The 20,060-nt window shown below is 46.1% G+C and overlaps 1 protein-coding gene across 2 annotated transcripts in view; it reads right to left on the bottom strand.

Moving 5' to 3' along the window:
* DNAJC4 (DnaJ heat shock protein family (Hsp40) member C4) overlaps positions 1-20,060 on the bottom strand; it is a 223,041-nt gene that overhangs the window by 49,384 nt on the left and 153,597 nt on the right. For both annotated transcript variants that reach the window (XM_068259430.1, XM_068259431.1), the window contains exon 5: positions 10,751-10,903. In XM_068259430.1, coding sequence (XP_068115531.1) covers positions 10,751-10,903 — 153 coding nt within the window. The remainder of the gene's footprint in view (positions 1-10,750; positions 10,904-20,060) is intronic.

Here is a 20,060-nt window from a genome sequence, read left to right as displayed (position 1 = left end):
GACCGGCGTATGGGAGCGTCTTGATGGCTGCCTTTGAGGAGATCATGGGGCCTGATGTGGAGGAGGTTGTGCTCGGGCCAGCACAACCAGATTTTGAGGGGAAGGAGGGGTCTGCGTCTGGGGATGTCGGGGAGGAAGAGGTGGTGGTGGTGGGGGGTCAGGAGAAGAGCTGTTTCCTGACAACAAGGATGATTGGCAGGACCACCCTTATGTGCCTGAGATCTCTGAAAGCAGCTCGGAGGAGGGTGAGGCACAGGAGTTTAGGCATAGGCAATTGTACCGCCACATGTCAGGCAGGGTCAGGTCCAGCAGTGGGCGTGGAAGTCAAGAACCACAGGCCGCTGCTTCAGCCGGCACCGCCATTAGCAGCAGCAGCAGCACCAGCACCACGCAACCTCCAACCAGATGGAGAGCCGCCGCACCCTCTACCAGGGGTCTAGTCCTGGGAAAAGAAGTGAGTGGACTCACTTAGAAATCCCATGTGCCAAAATGGGCGTGGTCAAGCAAACTGTGGGCGTGGCCATGGGTGGGGCCAAATATACATGGCCTTAGCAGTGATGTAAAAGTAAAAGGTCTGCCGGGGAAGTTTGAGCTCTGCCGTAGTGTATCCCCCCAAAATAGATGTAATCTGACAGCATTTCACCAAAAAGACACATAATCTGGTAGAAGTTCCTCCAAAATACAGATAATATGGCAGTGGTTCCTCCAAAATAGACAATGTCGCAGCAGCAGTTCCCCCAACATACACAATTTGGAAGCAGTTCCCCAAAATATGCGAAACCTGGCAGCGGAACACCCAAAATACATATAATCTGGCAGCAGTGGTCCTCCAAACATACACAATCTGGCAGCATTTCCCCAAAATACGCATAATCTGGCAGCAGGCGTTCCCGTAACATACACATAATCTGGCAGCTGTTCCCCAAAATACACGTAATCTGGCAGCAGCCGTTCCCCTAACATACACATAATCTGGCAGCCAGTTCCCCAAAATACATAATAGCGGTTCCACAAAAATGCAGATAATCTGACAGCAGTTCCCCCAAAATAGGTACCCCCAGCATAGGTAGCCAGGTCTATAGGTGTCCCCAGTATAAGTAGCCATGAGTATAGTAGTCCCCAGTATATGTAGCCAGAGGTATATGTGCCTAGTATATGTAGCCAGGGGTATATGTCCCCAGTATTTGTAGCCAGGGGTATACGTGCCCAGTATATGTAGCCAGGGGTATACGTGCCCAGTATATGTAGTCAGGGGTATATGTCCCAGTATATGTAGCCAGGGGTATGTGTGCCCAGTATATGTAGCCAGGGGTATATGTCCCCAGTATATGTAGCCAGGGGGTATGTGTCCCCAGTATATGTAGCCAGGGGTAAATGTGCCCAGTATATGTAGCCAGGGGGTATATGTCCCCAGTATATGTAGTCAGGGGGTATATGTGCCAGAATAGGTAGCCAGGTGTCCCCCCAGCAGGAGGGGAGCAGCGCAGAGAAGACTGAGAGCTGTGAGCAGCGGTGGAGAAGGGGGCCATCTCCCCGCCTTCTCTCACCTTCGGGGCTCTCCTTCCCCTTCTCTCCCCTCCACAAGTAATGTGCGGGCAGCCGGCAGCGGATGGGACTTACCTCTCCTCCTCGTCGGAACACCGGATCTGCATGCCGCAAGTCTGGTCTGGTTCAGACCAGAACAGCGGCACGCAGATCCGGCGCGGGAACGAGGAGAGGTAAGTCCCGCCCGCTGCCGGCTGCCCGCACATTACTTGTGGAGGAGAGAGCGAGGGAAGGAGAGCCCCGAGGTGAGAGAAGGGGGGGGAGATGGCCCCCTTCTCCACCGCTGCTCACAGCTCTCCTTCCACTGCGCTGCTTCCTCCACACATGCCAGCGTGGATGGCGTCCACCCTCGGGAAATAGTAAGTGGACGCCGTCCACACCCCACTCGACCCCTGCCCTCTATGCACTGTAGGGGGGTGTCTACAACCCCAATATGTAATTATTTCCATTTATCCACCCTGGATGCAAGCTATGCAGTGTGTAACACCTGCAAAAAACCTTGAGCCATGGATGCAACGCGGCCAAGATGGGTACCTCATACCTTCAGACCCACTTGAAGAGCCATCACTATAAGGATTTTGCAAAGTTTAGGAGGCTGAAGCACCAGGAAAGGGGGTGGTCAGAGCAAGAGACCCACTGTGCGGCATTTAAAAGCAGCAGCATCATCCCTCCCTCATGGTCATTAAGCCGCCACTGCACGCAAACGCACTTCTCCCTCCAGTACGCCCTCTGCAGCTCACAGACATTGCAGCTGGTGATGCCAGCCAGTCCTCATTGACCTCCTCTGCTCCCTCTTCAGCTTCCCGTGCAAGACATCGGCAGACCATGCTGAGCGACAGCTTTCACGGTTTAACCAAGCCTCAGGCGCATCCAGAAGCTGAACGGCTTGCTGGCCCGGGCCATGTACTCCCAAGCTCCTTCTGTACACCTTGGTGCAGGAGGGGAGTGATATGCGCATACTGCTCCAGATCCCAGAGTGGCGAATTCCCAGCCACCACTACTTTTCAAGGACTGCAATCACAGCACTGTACGAGTTTGTAGTGGCAAACGTGGCCCATTCCCTCGACCACACCATGGACTCGTGGAGCAGCCGATTTGGGAAAGGCCGCTACCTGTCCATTACCGCACGTTGGGTGACAGTGGTGGAAAGGAGTGGGAACACAGCAGCAGCAGCTGGCACGGCAGCAGGCCAGCTGGTGGTGCCACTACGTGGGATCAGGGGGGGCATGCAGCAGGCTCCTCTGATCCCATTCCCTTCACACCCCACAAGCAAGCCCGTCTCAGCAGCAGCGCAAAGCCTCACCACTGCCAAGCGCTGCTGAAATTGGTCAGCCTGGGGAAGGAGAAACTGACGGCCGTCCACATCCTGGCCGCTCTCAGGCAGAAGGAACAGAGGTAGCTGACCCCCAGAGGCCTCAAAGTCGGTTACGTGGCGTCTGATAATTGGGCCAACCTGCTTGGCCCACGTCCTCAATTAGGAGGTGCAGCGCTTCCTGCACATCTATCCGGAGATGGACCAGCTGCTGGAAGCTGTGCAGAAGCTGGTGCGCTATTTCCGCTGCTCCGCAACTGCCTCTGAAACCCTGGCCGACCTGCAGCAGCACGAGGGCCGGCCATCACACTGCCTGATCATAGATATCCAAACTCGCTGGAATTCGACCCTGGCGATGTTGGAGTGGCTGTACCAGCACAGAACGGCTCTTAGAAGGTACATCTGTGAGGCAAACGTCTACGGCTCCACCAACCTGCAGCTGATCTCCTCAGCTCAGTGGACACACATGCTGCAAGTGTGCCTGGTCTTGGCTCCCTTCCTGCAGGGAACCAAGATGATGAGCCATGAGTGGGCATCCGTCTGTGAGTGGGTGCCGCTGGTTTGCCTGCTGGACAGGGTGTTGTGTGATCTGCTGGAAGAGGGGGAGGCAGCCCTCACCCAGCTGGATCAGGAGCAGTTGTCAGCACAATCCAGCTCACAGGAGGAGGACGACTGTCAGGCAGTGGAGGAGGAGTTGGAGGTCCCTAACCTGGATGCTGAGGGGGAGAAGCAGAGCGCCGCTGCCGTTGTGTGGGGGTGGCATCTTCAGGAGGAAACCGCGCAGGAAGATGAGGACAGGCATGTCCTCTCTGGGGACGACGACGAGTCTGCAAATGCCCATCTCTTACCCATGGCTGTGCACATGGTGCGCTGCCTTCGCAGGGACCCCTGGGTGATCCAGATGCGTGAAAGGGTGGACATCTGGATCACCTTGATCCTGGACCCGCATCTGAAGGGGAAGCTGGGACAGTTCATGTCGCCATCCACCACCGAGCGCCACACAAGGGAGTAGCAGGGGGTTCTTGTGCACAGACTACAGGAAGCATTCTCCTGGCCTTCCACCCCCACTGCTGCTGTTCTGCCAACCCAGCAACAGATGCCTGCAGCCACCAGCAGCAGCATCCGGCACCTCGGAAGACCTGCTGAGCCGAACAAAGAATCTGTGTGCAGTGATGCTGCTCCAACCAGCACCAGCGAATGACCAGCATGGTGTCTGACTCCATGGGGTCATTCAGCAGGCTTGACACCGACAGCCCCATGGACCCAATGGAATACTGGGTCAAGAGACTGGAGATCTGGAGGTAGCTTGCCCAGTATGCCCTGGAAGTCCTGTCCTGCCCCCCTTCCAGTGTCCTCTCCAAGAGATGCTTCAGTGTGGCCGGTGGAGTGGTCACCAAGAAGCGCTCTCGGCTGTCCGACGACTCTGTGGACCAACTCACCTTACTCAAAATTAACCAGGCTTGGGTGGATGGTGAGTTCCTGGCCCCTGCTGTCGGCGACAGGGGGACATGAAGTGTCTGGGAATTTTAATAATGCCTGCCTTTCCAACGCAAGTTAGAACCTACTCCTAATTGGCCTGGTTCATTTAATTGTTGGGTGTGGTGCCACCTGTCATGTCCCATGGCCTCAGATGCTGCTGCTGCTGCTGACACATGCTGCTCCTCCTGCTGCAGCATTTCCCTACTGCAGTCTGTGTTCCCACCGCCAGGATCCACATATGGTTACAATTTTTGGGCAGAATTATCATGCTGTGGTAACACCAGTGAGGTGCCATAGTCTTCTGTGCTGCTGCTGAGTGCTTAGTCCTCCTCCTCCTGCTGCCGCTGATGTTGTATTTAACTACTAAAGTCTGTGTTCCGACCGCCACGGTCCACGGATAGTTACAATTTTTGGGCACAATTATCATGCTGTGGTACCACCAGAGAGGTGCCATGCCCTTCTGTGCTGATGCTGAGTCCTTAGTCCTCCTCCTGCTGCTGATGTTGGATGTTGTATTTAACTACTTAAGTCTGTGTTCCCACCACCAGGGTTCATGGATGGTTACATTTTGGGGCACAATTAGCATGCTGTGGTGCCACCAGTGAGGTGCCATAGTCTTCTGTACTGCCGCTGAGTGCTTAGTCCTCCTGCTGCTGCCGCTGATGTTGTATTTAACGACTGCAGTCTGTGTACCCACCGAAAGGGTTCACGGATGCTTAAAATTTTGGGCTGATTTATCATGCTGTGGTGTCACCAGTGAGGTGCCATAGTCTTCTGTGCTGCCACTGAGTGCGTAGTCCTCCTGCTGCTGCCGCTGATGTTGTATTTATCGTCTGCAGCCTGTGTAACCACCGACAGGGTCCACCGATGCTTACATTTTTGGGCTGATTTATCATGCTGTGGTGCCACCAGTGAGCCATAGTCTTCTGTGCTGCCGCTCAGTGCTTAGTCCTCCTGCTGCTGCCTCGGATGTTGTATTTAACAACAGTAGTCTGTGTACCCACAGACAGGGTCTATGAATGCTTACATTTTTGGGCTGATTTACAGTGGTTTGCAAAAGTATTCGGCCCCCTTGAAGATTTCCACATTTTGTCATATTACTGCCACAAACATGAATCAATTCTATTGGAATTCCACGTGAAAGACCAATACAAAGTGGTGTACACGTGAGAACTGGAACGAAAATCATACATGATTCCAAACATTTTTTACAAATCAAAAACTGCAAAGTCGGGTGTGCGTAATTATTTAGCCCCCTTTGGTCTGAGTGCAGTCAGTTGCCCATAGACATTGCCTGATGAGTGCTAATGACTAAATAGAGTGCACCTGTGTGTAATCTAATGTCAGTACAAATACAGGTGTTCTGTGATGGCCTCAGAGATTGTTTAAGAGAGTATTGGAAGCAACACCATGAAGTCCAAAGAACACACCAGACAGGTCAGGGATAAAGTTATTGAGAAATTTAAAGCAGGCTTAGGCTACAAAAAGATTTTCAAAGCCTTGAACATCCCAAGGAGCACTGTTCAAGCGATCATTCAGAAATGGAAGGAGTATGGCACAACTGTAAACCTACCAAGACAAGGCAGTTCAACTAAAATCACAGGCCGAACAAGGGGAGCGCTGATCAGAAATGCAGTCAAGAGGCCCATGGTGACTCTGGACGAGCTGCAGAGATCTACAGCTCAGGTGGGGGAATCTGTCCATAGGACAACTATTAGTCATGCACTGCACAAAGTTGGCCTTTATGTGGCAAGAAGAAAGCCATTGTTAACAGAAAAGCATAAGAAGTCCCGTTTGCAGTCTGCCACAAGCCATGTGGGGGACGCAGCAAACATGTGGAAGAAGATGCTCTGGTCAGATGAGACCAAAATGGAACTTTTTGGTCAAAATGCAAAACGCTATGTGTGGTGGAAAACTAACACTGCACATCACTCTGAACACACCATCCCCACTGTCAAATATGGTGGTGGCAGCATCATGCTCTGGGGGTGCTTCTCTTCAGCAGGGACAGGGAAGCTGGTCAGAGTTGATGGGAAGATGGATGGAGCCAAATACAGGGCAATCTTGGAAGAAAGCCTCTTGGGGTCTGCAAAAGACTTGAGACTGGGGCGGATGTTCACCTTACAGCAGGACAACAACCCTAAACATAAAGCCAGGGCACAAGGTTTAAAACAAAACATATCCATGTGTTACAATGGCCCAGTCAAAGTCCAGATCTAAATCTAATCGAGAATCTGTGGCAAGATCTGAAAACTTCTGTTCACAAACGCTGTCCATCTAATCTGACTGAGCTGGAGCTGTTTTGCAAAGAAGAATGGGCGAGAGTAACGATTGTGGAACTTTCTCCGTGATCAGCGCACAACGCATGCGCTGATACGGAGGAAATCCTCCACAAGCGTATAATTGCAGGAACCCAGCAAAAGGTGCTACGCACCGTAGAGGGAAATTCCTGTCGGCAGATGGCGCTGAGGAGTGCAGAGGAACCAATCCTCTGTACCTCCACAAATGCCAGACAGGAATTGTACGAAGCGCAGAATGCAATCGCAAGAGAAGCGATTGCGAATGAGAACGAGCAAAAGGGACAGGTTGTATGTGTGTGCGCCAATCTAGTCGCCACCCCGCGACAGCGCACACACAACAGCAGATACGAAACAGAAACGCAACCGCAAGAAAGGCGATTGCCAAAAGTGACACAAGGCAGATCAGAACAGAATACGAGGATAGCAAAGGCACAGCAAATCATACAATGAGGAGATATGGAAAATAACAAACGCTAACTGAGCGCGGACACCGCACTCATTCGCAACAGTGCACGCGTTCATGCACGGTCTCCACGTGATAAGCACAATAGAGACAAGCACGCCTAACTAACCATCGACAGACAAACATGTAACAGAGGACGTGAACGCTTGCTCAAAGGTTACCTCACCGAGCCTCCAGCAAGCGTTCGTAGCAGACAAGACAGACACACGAAAACAGGGACAAGCGAGAGATAGGATCCACAGCACTAGCGAAAGTGGCTAGCGCGATCCAGGAAGAAAGAACAGAAGGATCCACAGTACTAGCGCAGGATGCTAGTGCGATCCAGGTACAGAGTAGCAGAACAGAAGGATCCACAGCACTAGCGCAGGATGCTAGTGCGATCCAGGAAGGCAGAACAGAAGGATCCACAGCACTAGCAAAAAGAGGCTAGCGCGATCCAAGGAGACAGATCAGAAGAGATAGCTGGTAGCAACCGCTGCACCAGCTATACTCCAAGAACAGAGATCAGAACGATTTCCTGTCGACCACCGCTGGGACAGGACAATCACAACAGAACAAACAAAACAGATAAGCAATCCTAGCTGCACTAAGGAATCCTGCCTAGTGCAGTTTTCCAGGAATTACTCTAAGCTGATCTTCAAACAGAGAGTAAGGCTGACACTCCTCCAGGAGTGTTTCACAGGAAGGAATCCTTATGACCAGCTAAGCATTGTGGGAAACACATAGTACATGCCTCCAATGAATGTGGCCAGGCAATTTGCATGACAACGTATGCAAATTCCTCAGCAAACACAAGCTGCAAAACTGACAGAAGCTCTTCTTTTCAGAGTCCTGCGGCATGCAAACCTAAACAATGGTCCAAAAGCTGGCTGCCTGCACAGGCAGCTGAGCAGATCATTACAGCGAGGATTTCAGTCTCTAGATGTGCAAAGCTGGTAGAGACATACACTAAAAGACTGGCAGCTGTAATTGCAGCAAAAGGTGGTTCTACAATGTATTAACTCAGGGGGCTGAATAATTACGCACACCCCACTTTGCAGTTATTTTTTTTTTTAAATGTTTGGAATCATGTATGATTTTCGTTCCACTTCACGTGTACACCACTTTGTATTGGTCTTTCACGTGGAATTCCAATAAAAATTGATTCATGTTTGAGGCAGTAATATGACAAAATGTGGAAAACTTCAAGGGGGCCGAATACTTTTGCAAACCACTGTATCAGGCTGTGGTGCCACTAGTGAGGTGCCATAGTCTTCTGTGCTGCCGCTGAGTGCTTCGTTCTCCTGCTGCTGGCTCTGATGTTGTATGTAACAACAGCAGTCTGTGTACCCACCGACAGGGTCCACGGGCAACTCTGCTGCCATGTCATTGCTATCGCTGAAAAAAAAAAATTACAAAAACCTCTCTGGGTGTTTTTGTGGTGTAGTCCACTCATCCTCCTTGTAATGGATAGCGGAGAGGCCGCCGCGGCGGTGAGCGGTATGGCCGTATCCGCGTCTCAGCCGGTGGCCTTCGCCGCACGGTTACATGTTGGAGTTTTGCATAGTCCCTCAGTTGCACATAGACTGAGGGCTGCGCGCGCGCCAAGCGACAGGACCTTTATGCAAGAAGGGAAGTCAGCTGATCAGCCGGTCAGCTGACTCCAGTAGTGCTCCGGATTGGCTGAGTGACTGGGGCGGCGCTGTGGAGCGCTCTGAGTATATATAGGACCTGCCTGTCAGTTGCTCTTTGTCTGCTGTTGCTTATGCTACGTGTTAGCACTCAGACCCTTAGTCAGATCCGATAGTGTGCTAGAACCAGCAGGAGCTGGGGATCCACACTTAGCCAGATTCTGTTGATAACTTAAAGTACTAATTGAATTGTATTATTTGTTATGACCTTCTGCTAGCCTTGACTACTCTTCTGCTTACTGATTCGGTGCTTCTGCCTATCTGATTTAGTTGCCGACTCAGCTTATACCTCACTCTGATTCAGTCTTCTGTCTTTGTACCGTATCTGTCCGTGTGTTGCCGAACCTGCTTGTCTGACTCTTCTGCCCTCACCAGTGAGCTTAGTTCTGGTGAGGGATTCTCAGTTTAGTAATCACCTGCTCCTCAGGTTGATAGCTGCAGTACAGTCTTAATCACCTGCTCCTCAGGTTGATAGCTGCAGTACAGTCTGAATCACCTGCTCCTCAGGTTGATAGCTGCAGTATAGTCTGTATAGTCTGAATCACCTGCTCCTCAGGTTGATAGCTGCAGTACAGTCTGAATCACCTGCTCCTCAGGTTGATAGCTGCAGTACAGTCTGAATCACCTGCTCCTCAGGTTAATAGCTGCAGTACAGTCTTAATCACCTGCTCCTCAGGTGACTAACCTCTACGGTACAGTCCTCATCACCTGCTCCTCAGGTGATCAGAGGCTGCAGTACAGTTTGATCTTCTGCCCCTCAGGTGATCATCTGCTGCAGTACAGTCTGAATCACCCGCTCCACGGGTGATCAGTATACATTGTCCTACTGTGCTTCATCCGCTCCTCGGGTGAACCGATCACTAAATTCATCCGTGTCTCCAGCCTGCTGGAGTACTGATTCCAGTGTTCTATAGAGATACCTCCCTCTACCAGCTCCTCTGGGATAGTGGGTATTTCTAACTTTATTTACTGTTGCACCAAACACTTATCTCACAGCTGGGTGTCCTGTGCCTTGCTATACTTGCATTATTGGTGATTCTGCAGATCACCACATAATCAGGTATAACATCTGTATTATTGGTGATGCTGCAGATCACCAATAATCAGAAAATATGTTCTTGCTGACACCGATCGTTACACTCCTCCAGTGGTACCACCGCCAGGTGCCATTGGGACTCATCACCTGCCTGCATGGTTGTAGTTTGCTAGGGACTCTGATTGCTTAAAGTGTATTTCCGTGTTTAAAACTGGTTATTACTATTATTAATAACCGCGTTTAAAATGATAGTTTTTTTAATCTAATTTTAAAATCGATTTTCTCAAATAATAAAAGTTATTTTTGAATTTTTTTTCAAGTTGTAGCCACTTCTCACCTATATGATCTATGCAATTTTGGTGGATGTAGCATGTATGGGGGCTTTGCTATTAACGTTAAAGTCAATTCCGTGATCACAGATTTTACTGGCAATTGCAGCTAAAATCCGAGTCGAATTTAGAATTGGGCATAAAGTCCGGATCACGATCACGGCGTATCCGGATTTCGATACTGCCGTGATCAGATTTACTTGAATCCGCGATTGGGGTATCCGAGCACCAGTGGTAAGGTCCGTGCAGAACAAACCTGTTTGTGCATGACTTTTCCCTTTGTTATACTGGTTATGTGTAGGCCATAAGAGAGGCTTGTACTCAGATGGAAATGCAACCATGAAAAAGAAGGGAGTCCTGGTTAGCAGTGGTAGGCTTCAGGAGAGTTCGGGAAGTCTTTGGCCCATCTAGAGTCTTTCCACTACTTAGAGAAGTATTTATTAAAGGTTTTTTCCTCGCAGGTTTACTTTAAGTTTTTAGAACACCTTAAAAAAAAAGTTACATTATATTTTTTTTCAATCCTTTGATTACTGTACATTACATGAATAATACAGATACATTGTTAAATGGTAATGATTATTGTTTTTAAAACATGTTTAATATAATGTATACTTACTGAAAAAGAGAAATGTGCATACAGATGCTTGAAAAAGCCAAAATAATGCACCCCCAAACAATAACTTTATTGTGCTTCTGATGCTTCTTTTCATGCCAATCTCTTCTTGGAGAAAATTGTGACCAATAACTGCTGTCATCATCTGCACGAGACCTGTGTGTAATAACAGAAAAGAAAGCAGCCAAGTCAATGACAAAACAATTCATAATACTCTGTTCAAGAAAAATAAAGTTTAAATAAGAAAAGGAAGCTTAGAGAGAAGGAACATTTATAAAGATTAGATTGTTTAACTGTTACAAACTTGTCTGTCTGGGTTCTAATTACAAAAACACTGCATTCCTCTGTATGCCCCTATATGGGTCTATATCAAAGAGAAAAGGAATTTAAAGGTATCAAGACATCTTGCAGATAAGAGGTAGAACAGAGTGAGCAACAAGCACAGAAAAATGATTGAGAGCATAGAAAGAGAAAGCTGGAATATACAATGAACACACATACAGACATTAAAAGAGGAATTTTAACCAAGGATTGAACTTCAGCCCAATCAGTAACCAACATCCGCTTTCCCACAAGAAATCCTTACCCTTTCTTGACCAGATCCTCAGGGAGAAGGGGGTATGTATGGCTGATATTGTGGTGAAACCCCTTCTACAGTGTGATGTCATGATCATGGCCCTGACAGTTCGCTTTCTGTGAACCCTGTTGCATTGTAGGAAATAATGTTTCTTCCCGACCGCCAAGCAAGCAATAGCTCCATATGTGCATACAACTCTCAGTAATGAACATTCCATACAGATCACCTGGCAGAACTAAAGATGTCACCACCAGTGATAATTTTGAGAATGTAAATAGGGGTGAGGAAAGATTTTACAATGGGCAAACAATGAGGACTTGTTCACACCTAGAGCATTTTGCATTTTTTTTTTTTTAGCGCCGGCGATATTTAAAAATGCCTTGAAATCGCTAGTACAATGAATCCTTATGTTCATGTCAGCACGACTGGTCCGCTTTCCGCTCAGCAATGTACTGCATGTACCATTTTCAGGGCAATTTTGCTACAATGGAAGGTATAAGAAAAATGCAAAATGCTCACAAATTGCTTTATCCGGCGATTATCCGGCGATTGCATTCGACTTTTAAGAATAAGTACATTGCATTTACTCTTTTCCGGGTCAAAGAATGCACTTCCTGACTTGCGTCAGGAAGTGAAAAAACAAATCGCTCTGCAAAAGAGCTTTGAAAAAGCGCTTAAGACAAAATCATACCGCCAGTGGCTCGTCGGGAGGGGGGAAAAACACACACAAAAAAATCGAAACTCAGTGGCATCAGCGATTTCGATTTTAGATGTGAACAAAGCCTAAATGAATATTGTAAATAAGCATTTTTATTCATTATGTTATTTTCACTACAATTGCTCTTTAAAACATACCGCTGGTTAAAAGAAAAGGACAACACTTATATTTAGTCTTTGTCCTTTGTAAAATTAGTTTCAGGTAAACAAGCGACATCTGTCATACCTAAGTGAGTAGTAAAGAATCAAATCAAAATCTCTATAGTAACCGCCATCTTGCTCCCCTTAATGATGCTTTTCAAGTTCACCTTAGCATTGTGCCCTCCCCTACATGAAAGCGAGTTTGTAAAATCATGCAAAAAGAACAGTAAAATACCGCTCACCCCAGGTGAAGGACAGTGCTGCAACCTGGAACGGAATTCCAAACGTCAATCAGAAGAAAACAAGTAAATTCCGCACTTGGTTATCAACTTTTATTCAGGACGTATCCAGCATTACATGAAAGCTGACATGTTTCGGGCCCGTTTGGTGCGAGACTCTTAATTATGCATGCATAATCTGTTTTGGTTGCAGGTGAGACCCGAGGCCTACATCCTTGAGATATTTCTCTCGTTATCAGATGGCGCCCAGACGTTGATTTATAATAATAATTGCAGTATTTGTATAGCGCCTTTCTCCTGTTGGACTCAAAGCGCTTGCGAGGCAGCCACTAGAGCGCACTCAGTAGGCAGTAGCAGTGTTAAGGAGACTTGCCCAATGAACTCCTTACTGAATAGGTGCTAGCTTACTGAACAGGCAGAGCCGAGATTTGAATCCAGGTCTCCTGTGTCAGAGGCAGAGCCATTAACCATTACACTATCCAGCCATATTTATAGAAATCATTGCCGAGTGGAAGCCCGCAATTCAATGGACCACGCCTTGGCGGTTCTAGAATCTCCAAGCTTAAAGGGGCCCCAAAAATAGGTAAGATAAGAATTGCTTACCGAAGCTCGTTGAAATTCTGAGCCACCAAAGGTAGGTTCCGTTGGACTTTTTCTTAGCAAAAATGAGAGTGTGCTTGTAGCAGCTTTCTATAAAAAAGAACCACACCCTGAGATCTAGGCCTTGTGGTAATTTAAATATTACGGATAGGAAAATGGTATTAAAGACTTGTGAACAGTAGGTCTGTATGCGCGGAGGAGAGAGATTGCCTGTTTGGAGTGTGACTTCTATCTAGGAGGGCTGGAGCGAAGGTCGCTAAAACTGATAGTTGTCTGGGGGAGCGTTTGAACACGCGAATGGCGGCCGATTCATACTGGCTGCTAAAGTCATGAGAGCTTTAACTTCTATCTAAGGTGATGGAGCTAAGCTCGCAAAACTGATAGTTGTAAAGTGTAAGCTTATGGACCCAAAGTCAGAAACAGGTGGCTAAAGAGCTTCTGTGCAGATATTGGTAGTAATCCGGACTCAAACAAGTTAGTAGCCTTTTGGGGTTCAAAACGTCCTCAGGAAAAGTTCTTTTGTATTTGAGCTAAAGATTAACCTTCAGATTTGCTGTTCATTGGTTTTTTAGCACGTGCTGTAGTTTATACAAATTCTGTTGTGATCTGTCTGTGAGCTGTATTGTGAAACTAAAGTGAGTGTTTTGATTTCAAGACAGCTGATAGAGGCAGTGAGTAACTGCTTTTGTTTTTTTAATAGAAGAAAAGATATACATTTGATGTTTTTACGGGTACCCGTGTTAGTTTAATATTTGTAATTCACATGTCTGTTTTTTAAACTGTCAGTTTTATTTTTCTGAAAGAGGAAAAAGACAAGTTTAATTTGTGTGTTGTGAGGCCTGACAGTGTGTTTGTGTGTGTCTGTGTTTGGAAAATGGCGTCTGAGAGTTTGGGTGTGGTTTCAAAAGAGGAAGTTTCCAGAATCCAAGATGGAGACTTATCTTGTTGTTCTCAATCACTGACGGAAGAAGGGGCAACGCCCATTGCTGGCCCCCATGTTGACAATACTGATTCTCTTGTAAGAGTTATTAAGCTATTTGATGCTATAGAATTTCTATGGAGAGTTAAAGAGTGCCTACATTATAAATTACAGTTTGCTTTAAACTTAATAAGTTGCCAAGATATATAAAATCACCCGTGATAAAGTGTGATTTTCTCAAGCCCAAGGTCTGTATTCCACATATAATCTTGAAATCCCTGCCCCCAGTGTGAAATTGGGGGAGTTTTTTCTTTCCAAACTATAGGTGCAAGGGATGCTGGGAGATTGATGTCATAACTCCACCCCTCATGTCCATGTGATCTAATCTAGGCAAACAGATAGACATCTGAAATAAGAATGATAGCAAACAGACATGATAAGATAGGCTCCTGCAGATTCCCTGTCTTTTCTCTGTGCTACAGTTTGTGAAAAGATAAGTAATTTGATCCAGGCAGGCATAGAGCAGGGGAGGGAGGGGCAGGGGAGTTAACCAGGCTGAAGAGGAGGGCACAATGCTTTCAGCTTCAGGAGGAATAAGGAAGTGCAACATACAGATATAAATGTGAGTTTGTTCTATCAAATATGATGTACCAGATGTAAAATTTATAAGTTCATCTAACTGTACACAGTGCCTAGACTACATATGTGTCACGGAACAGCCATGAGAAACGCAGGCGAATCGGGAGGATTCGTGCAGTCAATTTTCTGATCACTTCTTGTTTAGATTTGCCCAGTCATTGCAGCGAACAGAATGACATTCCTTCTTTTAAAAGACAGTTTTTTTCCTTTTTACCAAATGGCAGGAAGCCTTCAGCAGAGTGTCCCAGGCCCCCAGCTGTGCTAAGGGCCCATCCATCAGATAAAGTCAGATAAGTAGCCTGACAGAACCAATTTAGAGGAGAGAGGGTGAGACTCCCCGGCCCCGATCACAGCAGGGAAGCCGACACGTAGCCCGCTGTCCTAGCTTCAAAGAGCTCTTCACCTAGAACTGACCCGCTGTAACTCCTAGATGTATATAATAATCCATAAACTGCTATTTTTGTCATATTTCCTGTGTTGCCAGGCTGGCAGGTCCTCCAAACTCACAGAGCATGCTGGGCTTTGCCTGGCGCTGGTACTGAGAAAGTTTCAGAACATTCTGAGGAAAAGGCTGCCAGTTAGGCAGTTCGGAAGTGCCCTGATGATACCACAGGGGTCCTACCCCTAATGTTTGGTATCAGGGTGCTGGGTAAATCGGGACGGACCTGAAAATGTTAGTAAATCTGCCCTGACCTGTACGGTTCTGTGAGATAGAGCCCATATATGGTTAGATATGACTTTTGGTCCCCAGGAGAAGGGGGAGGACTCACTCCCTCCTACTGGATCAGGGGTATAAGAATGGCAGAGGACCCAAAATCCATGTCCTCCATTTTGAAACATCATCCTGATTACATCCTTGCCAGCTTGAGGACATGCTGGCATCTGGCTTGTTTGGACTTTGCTACTGAACTGAACTGAACTGAAACCAAGAACTTTATGAGTTTTCCCAGAAGGACATATTTCCACGAACTCTAAGTATTTTCTCCCTTTTTATTTTCATACTGGCTATTAATGTTTCTATAATTGTTGATTTTAATTATTTTCTTTATATATTAATTATTTATATTGTGTTTTATTAAACGACGCTAACGTCATTTGTTTATTCAGCTACCCTGCTATTCAGCCGCACAAACTGAACCCTGACTTCTGAAGAGTCGCTACTATTGTTGCTAGCTAGACAGAATAGAGTGCGTTTAACAATTTTTATTTGCAGGTCTAGACTCAGCCAGTCAGTGGGTTCCTCTGTCCCATGGTAACAGAGATGGTGGCAGTTGTACCCTGAAATAGTGTGTAATTTGTATATACCGTAACTCACAGGCTCCCTTCTAGTTGGTCTGCTGCCAAAATTCCAGCGGTTTCTGCGCACCGATTGCGACCACAGCTTGCATGGTCTGTGTGCTGAAACCAATTGGAAGGCATTTTGCGGTCCGCCACTAGGGGCCCTGTGACAATATGTATTGTCATTCAGACCTTTTTTGGCTGGAGGTAGTCTAAGTATAAGTTTAAAAATAACACACATGTTTATGAAACTTTTGAAAATATTCTGCACACTTACTTAATTGAATGTGCTGAGGCAAAAACATAGCTATGACTTTGGGGCATAATTGTGTTTAATTTCCTAGTGTTCATTTGGTATATGCACAAGTTGTGAAGCTTTTTAAGGGAGATAAAGATTTAATTTCAGACTTCTCTCGTTATCTTCCCTATGATGTACCTCCCACAGCACCAAGAAAGAGAACTTCAGTAGCCCGTAAGTCTCTTCCTTTAAGTGAACGAAGGCAGCTGCCTGCTGTAAAACAACAAATTATCAGTTAGCTACTTGATCAAGAGGAGACACATAATTTAACTGACCCTTTGTTTTTCTTGTCTCCTGCCCTGCCTGCATTTAACCAACGTGTGGTTTTCCCTCAGTCACACACCACACAAGACGTTCTCATATTAGGTGATAATTCCCGGTCATATGCACCACTGTTTTCTAACGTGGAAACACTAGTGTCAGTTCCAATGCTTTCAGATGACAAAGTGTTAAGACCAAAATCATCTTTGCTAAGACTCTTACGTATAGCAGGAGCACAGGGGGATATACAGGATCTTCTCAAAAAATTAGCATATTGTGATAAAGTTCATTATTTTCTGTAATGTACTGATAAACATTAGACTTTCATATATTTTAGATTCATTACACACAACTGAAGTAGTTCAAGCCTTTTATTGTTTTAATATTGATGATTTTGGCATACAGCTCATGAAAACTCAAAATTCCTATATCAAAAAATTAGCATATTTCATCCGACCAATAAAAGAAAAGTGTTTAAAAAAAAAAAAGTCAACTTTCAAATAATTATGTTCAGTTATGCACTCAATACTTGGTCGGGAATCCTTTTGCAGAAATGACTGCTTCAATGCGGCGTGGCATGGAGGCAATCAGCCTGTGGCACTGCTCAGGTGTTATGGAGGCCCAGGATGCTTCGATAGCGGCCTTAAGCTCATCCAGAGTGTTGGGTCTTGCGTCTCTCAACTTTCTCTTCACAATATCCCACAGATTCTCTATGGGGTTCAGGTCAGGAGAGTTGGCAGGCCAATTGAGCAGAGTAATACCATGGTCAGTAAACCATTTACCAGTGGTTTTGGCACTGTGAGCAGGTGCCAGGTCGTGCTGAAAAATGAAATCTTCATCTCCATAAAGCTTTTCAGCAGATGGAAGCATGAAGTGCTCCAAAATCTCCTGATAGCTAGCTGCATTGACCCTGCCCTTGATAAAACACAGTGGACCAACACCAGCAGCTGACATGGCACCCCAGACCATCACTGACTGTGGGTACTTGACACTGGACTTTAGGCATTTTGGCATTTCCCTCTCCCCAGTCCTCCTCCAGACTCTGGCACCTTGATTTCCGAATGACATGTAAAAGTTGCTTTCATCCGAAAAAAGTACTTTGGACCACTGAGCAACAGTCCAGTGCTGCTTCTCTGTAGCCCAGGTCAGGCGCCTCTGCCGCTGTTTCTGGTTCAAAAGTGGGTTCATACTTCCATCTGCTGAAAAGCTTTATGGAGATGAAGATTTTATTTTTCAGCACAACCTGGCACCTGTTCACAGTGCCAAAACCACTGGTAAATGGTTTACTGACCATGGTATTACTGTGCTCAATTGGCCTGCCAACTCTCCTGACCTGAACCCCATAGAGAATCTGTGGGATATTGTGAAGAGAAAGTTGAGAGATGCAAGACCCAACACTCTGGATGAGCTTAAGGCTGCTATTGAAGCATCCTGGGCCTCCATAACACCTGAGCAGTGCCACAGGCTGATTGTCTCCATGCCACGCCGCATTGAAGCAGCCATTTCTGCAAAAGGATTCCCGACCAAGTATTACATGCATAACTGAACATAATTAGTTGAAGGCTGACTTTTTTTGTTTTAAAAACACTTTTCTTTTATTGGTCGGATAAAATATGCTCATTTTTTGAGATAGGAATTTTGAGTTTTCATGAGCTGTATGCCAAAATCATCAATATTAAAACAATAAAAGGCTTGAACTACTTCAGTTGTAGTGTAATGAATTAAAAATATATGAAAGTCTAATGTTTATCAGTACATTTTCATAATTGTTCCGACAAGGTTGATCTTCCAAGGAGAACTTATTGTGTGAGCGGAGATCCCATACGGATCCAGTAGTCAAGGTTTGACTACGTTATTCCTCAAATTGTTAAGAGAACTCTAAAGTTCAAAGCTCCACAGGAAGTGCCCATCCTGAGAGATAAAACGCCATGAGATAAATGGGTACAGGTTTTAACACAAGACCACACTTTGTTACAACGGTTAAACAAACAGAACACTAAACTAGAGGTGATATTTCGCCATGATCAAGGGGATCTTAAAATTTTCACAATGATCCAGGTGATCTTAACGAGGTAGAACACAAATATAATCAGGTGAGTTCCAGTCTGACCTGGTGAAAAAGGTTTCCAGGGATACCCGGACTGGGCCTCTGCAGTTCAAAACTTCTTTCATCGTCATGATGGGGATGACAATCATAGGCATCATTACACAGGTGAGTTTGTGTGTGAAATTACGCAAACAAATCAAAATGGTTAAGAGATTGGTGTCAGATAATCTCATAAGCCAATATTTCCAAACTAAGCGATATGCAAGGTTAGGTGTCTAGCTTTCAGCAGTACCTATGAGGATGGAGCTGATTGTTTAAAGGCGCTTTTTTAGAAGACACCTGGCACTGCTCCGTTGCTTAACAGACAAACAAGTTTCACTTTTCCATGAACATGCAAGTTTGTAAGGGATACGCATGTGACGCAAATGTGGAAAGTTTGGTCAATAGGGACCTAGAAGTAGGGCATCCCTAGAGAGCCTGGTTAAAAAGGAGGCCAAGAGGTCTTGCTCTCTTTCCTAGGGATAACACCTAGAGCAGAGAAAGTGTGTGAGCACGAGCATCGAAAAGTGAAACAAAGAAAAGAATCATGAATACTGTCTGAACTAAAAGAAGGGATCTGAAGATCAAGTCTTTTCAGGGGAGCTGTTAGAATTTGAGTATTACATGCTTGAATTCGTAGGCCTCAGTTACTTTACGTGAGTTTAGGTAAAAGACTTGATTTGCAGAGCCTCCCTCTCCCTTTAAGGAGGATTTCTAGAATCACTGCAGGACAGTGTGTTTCTGCTTATACAAGGCCAGAGGGTTTTATCTGTCCTTTGATGTGCAGACATAGAGGCAGTCTTTTTCTGTAAACATCGAGTGTTTTCATATTTCCTAAAGGTAAACAACGGTTCTTCTCAGATTAAGGGACAGGTCACTGGAACATGGATGTCACGGGTTCTTATCAGCCAATAGCAGGCGATGAGTTATCGATCCGTCCCTGCTCATATGATGTCACATTTAACTCTTTAGAAGTCAGTATAAGAGCCAACGTGGGCTCCCGAGGGGGCTACTGCTGACTGAGGACTTTATTCACTCCTTTCCCTACTTTCATTCTACATGATCTGTATGCTGTATATATATGCCTAGCATAGATGTAACTATGAGAGGCCTGATCTATCTATTAGGGATAGATCAAGTGATGCAAGGAACTCATAAGATTCTACAGACGGTTTGCTTTGCCGAGGTTAGATATTGCTACTGAACATATCTGTATATTTGTTTTACAAATTAAGTCTTGAACCTTGACGACATCCATGAAGTCCTATCTCTTATGCTGTATGCTGTGATGAGAGTCAAGTTATGACACTTCCTGTGATATGGTGCCGAACGAAGGCGTAGTGTTGTTGCCAATAGCAACCAACATATAGATTCTTACAAGCAGCACCAGCTTTTCATCTGTCACACAGACCTCTTGACTCCCTCCTTGTAAGAGCATCTTCTCATCATTATTCACTTCAGTCTCCACCCTTCCCCACATGCAGTGCAGTGCACAGTGCTGACTGTTAAGAGGGTAAGCAATCGGCTTGTAACTCCTGTTCACATTTATACATAAGTT

This window comes from Hyperolius riggenbachi, chromosome 11, assembly GCF_040937935.1.
Source record: "Hyperolius riggenbachi isolate aHypRig1 chromosome 11, aHypRig1.pri, whole genome shotgun sequence".
Lineage (NCBI taxonomy): Eukaryota > Metazoa > Chordata > Amphibia > Anura > Hyperoliidae > Hyperolius > Hyperolius riggenbachi.
The sequence above is the reverse complement of the archived record's forward strand: the minus strand, read 5'-3'. Positions and strand labels throughout refer to the sequence as shown.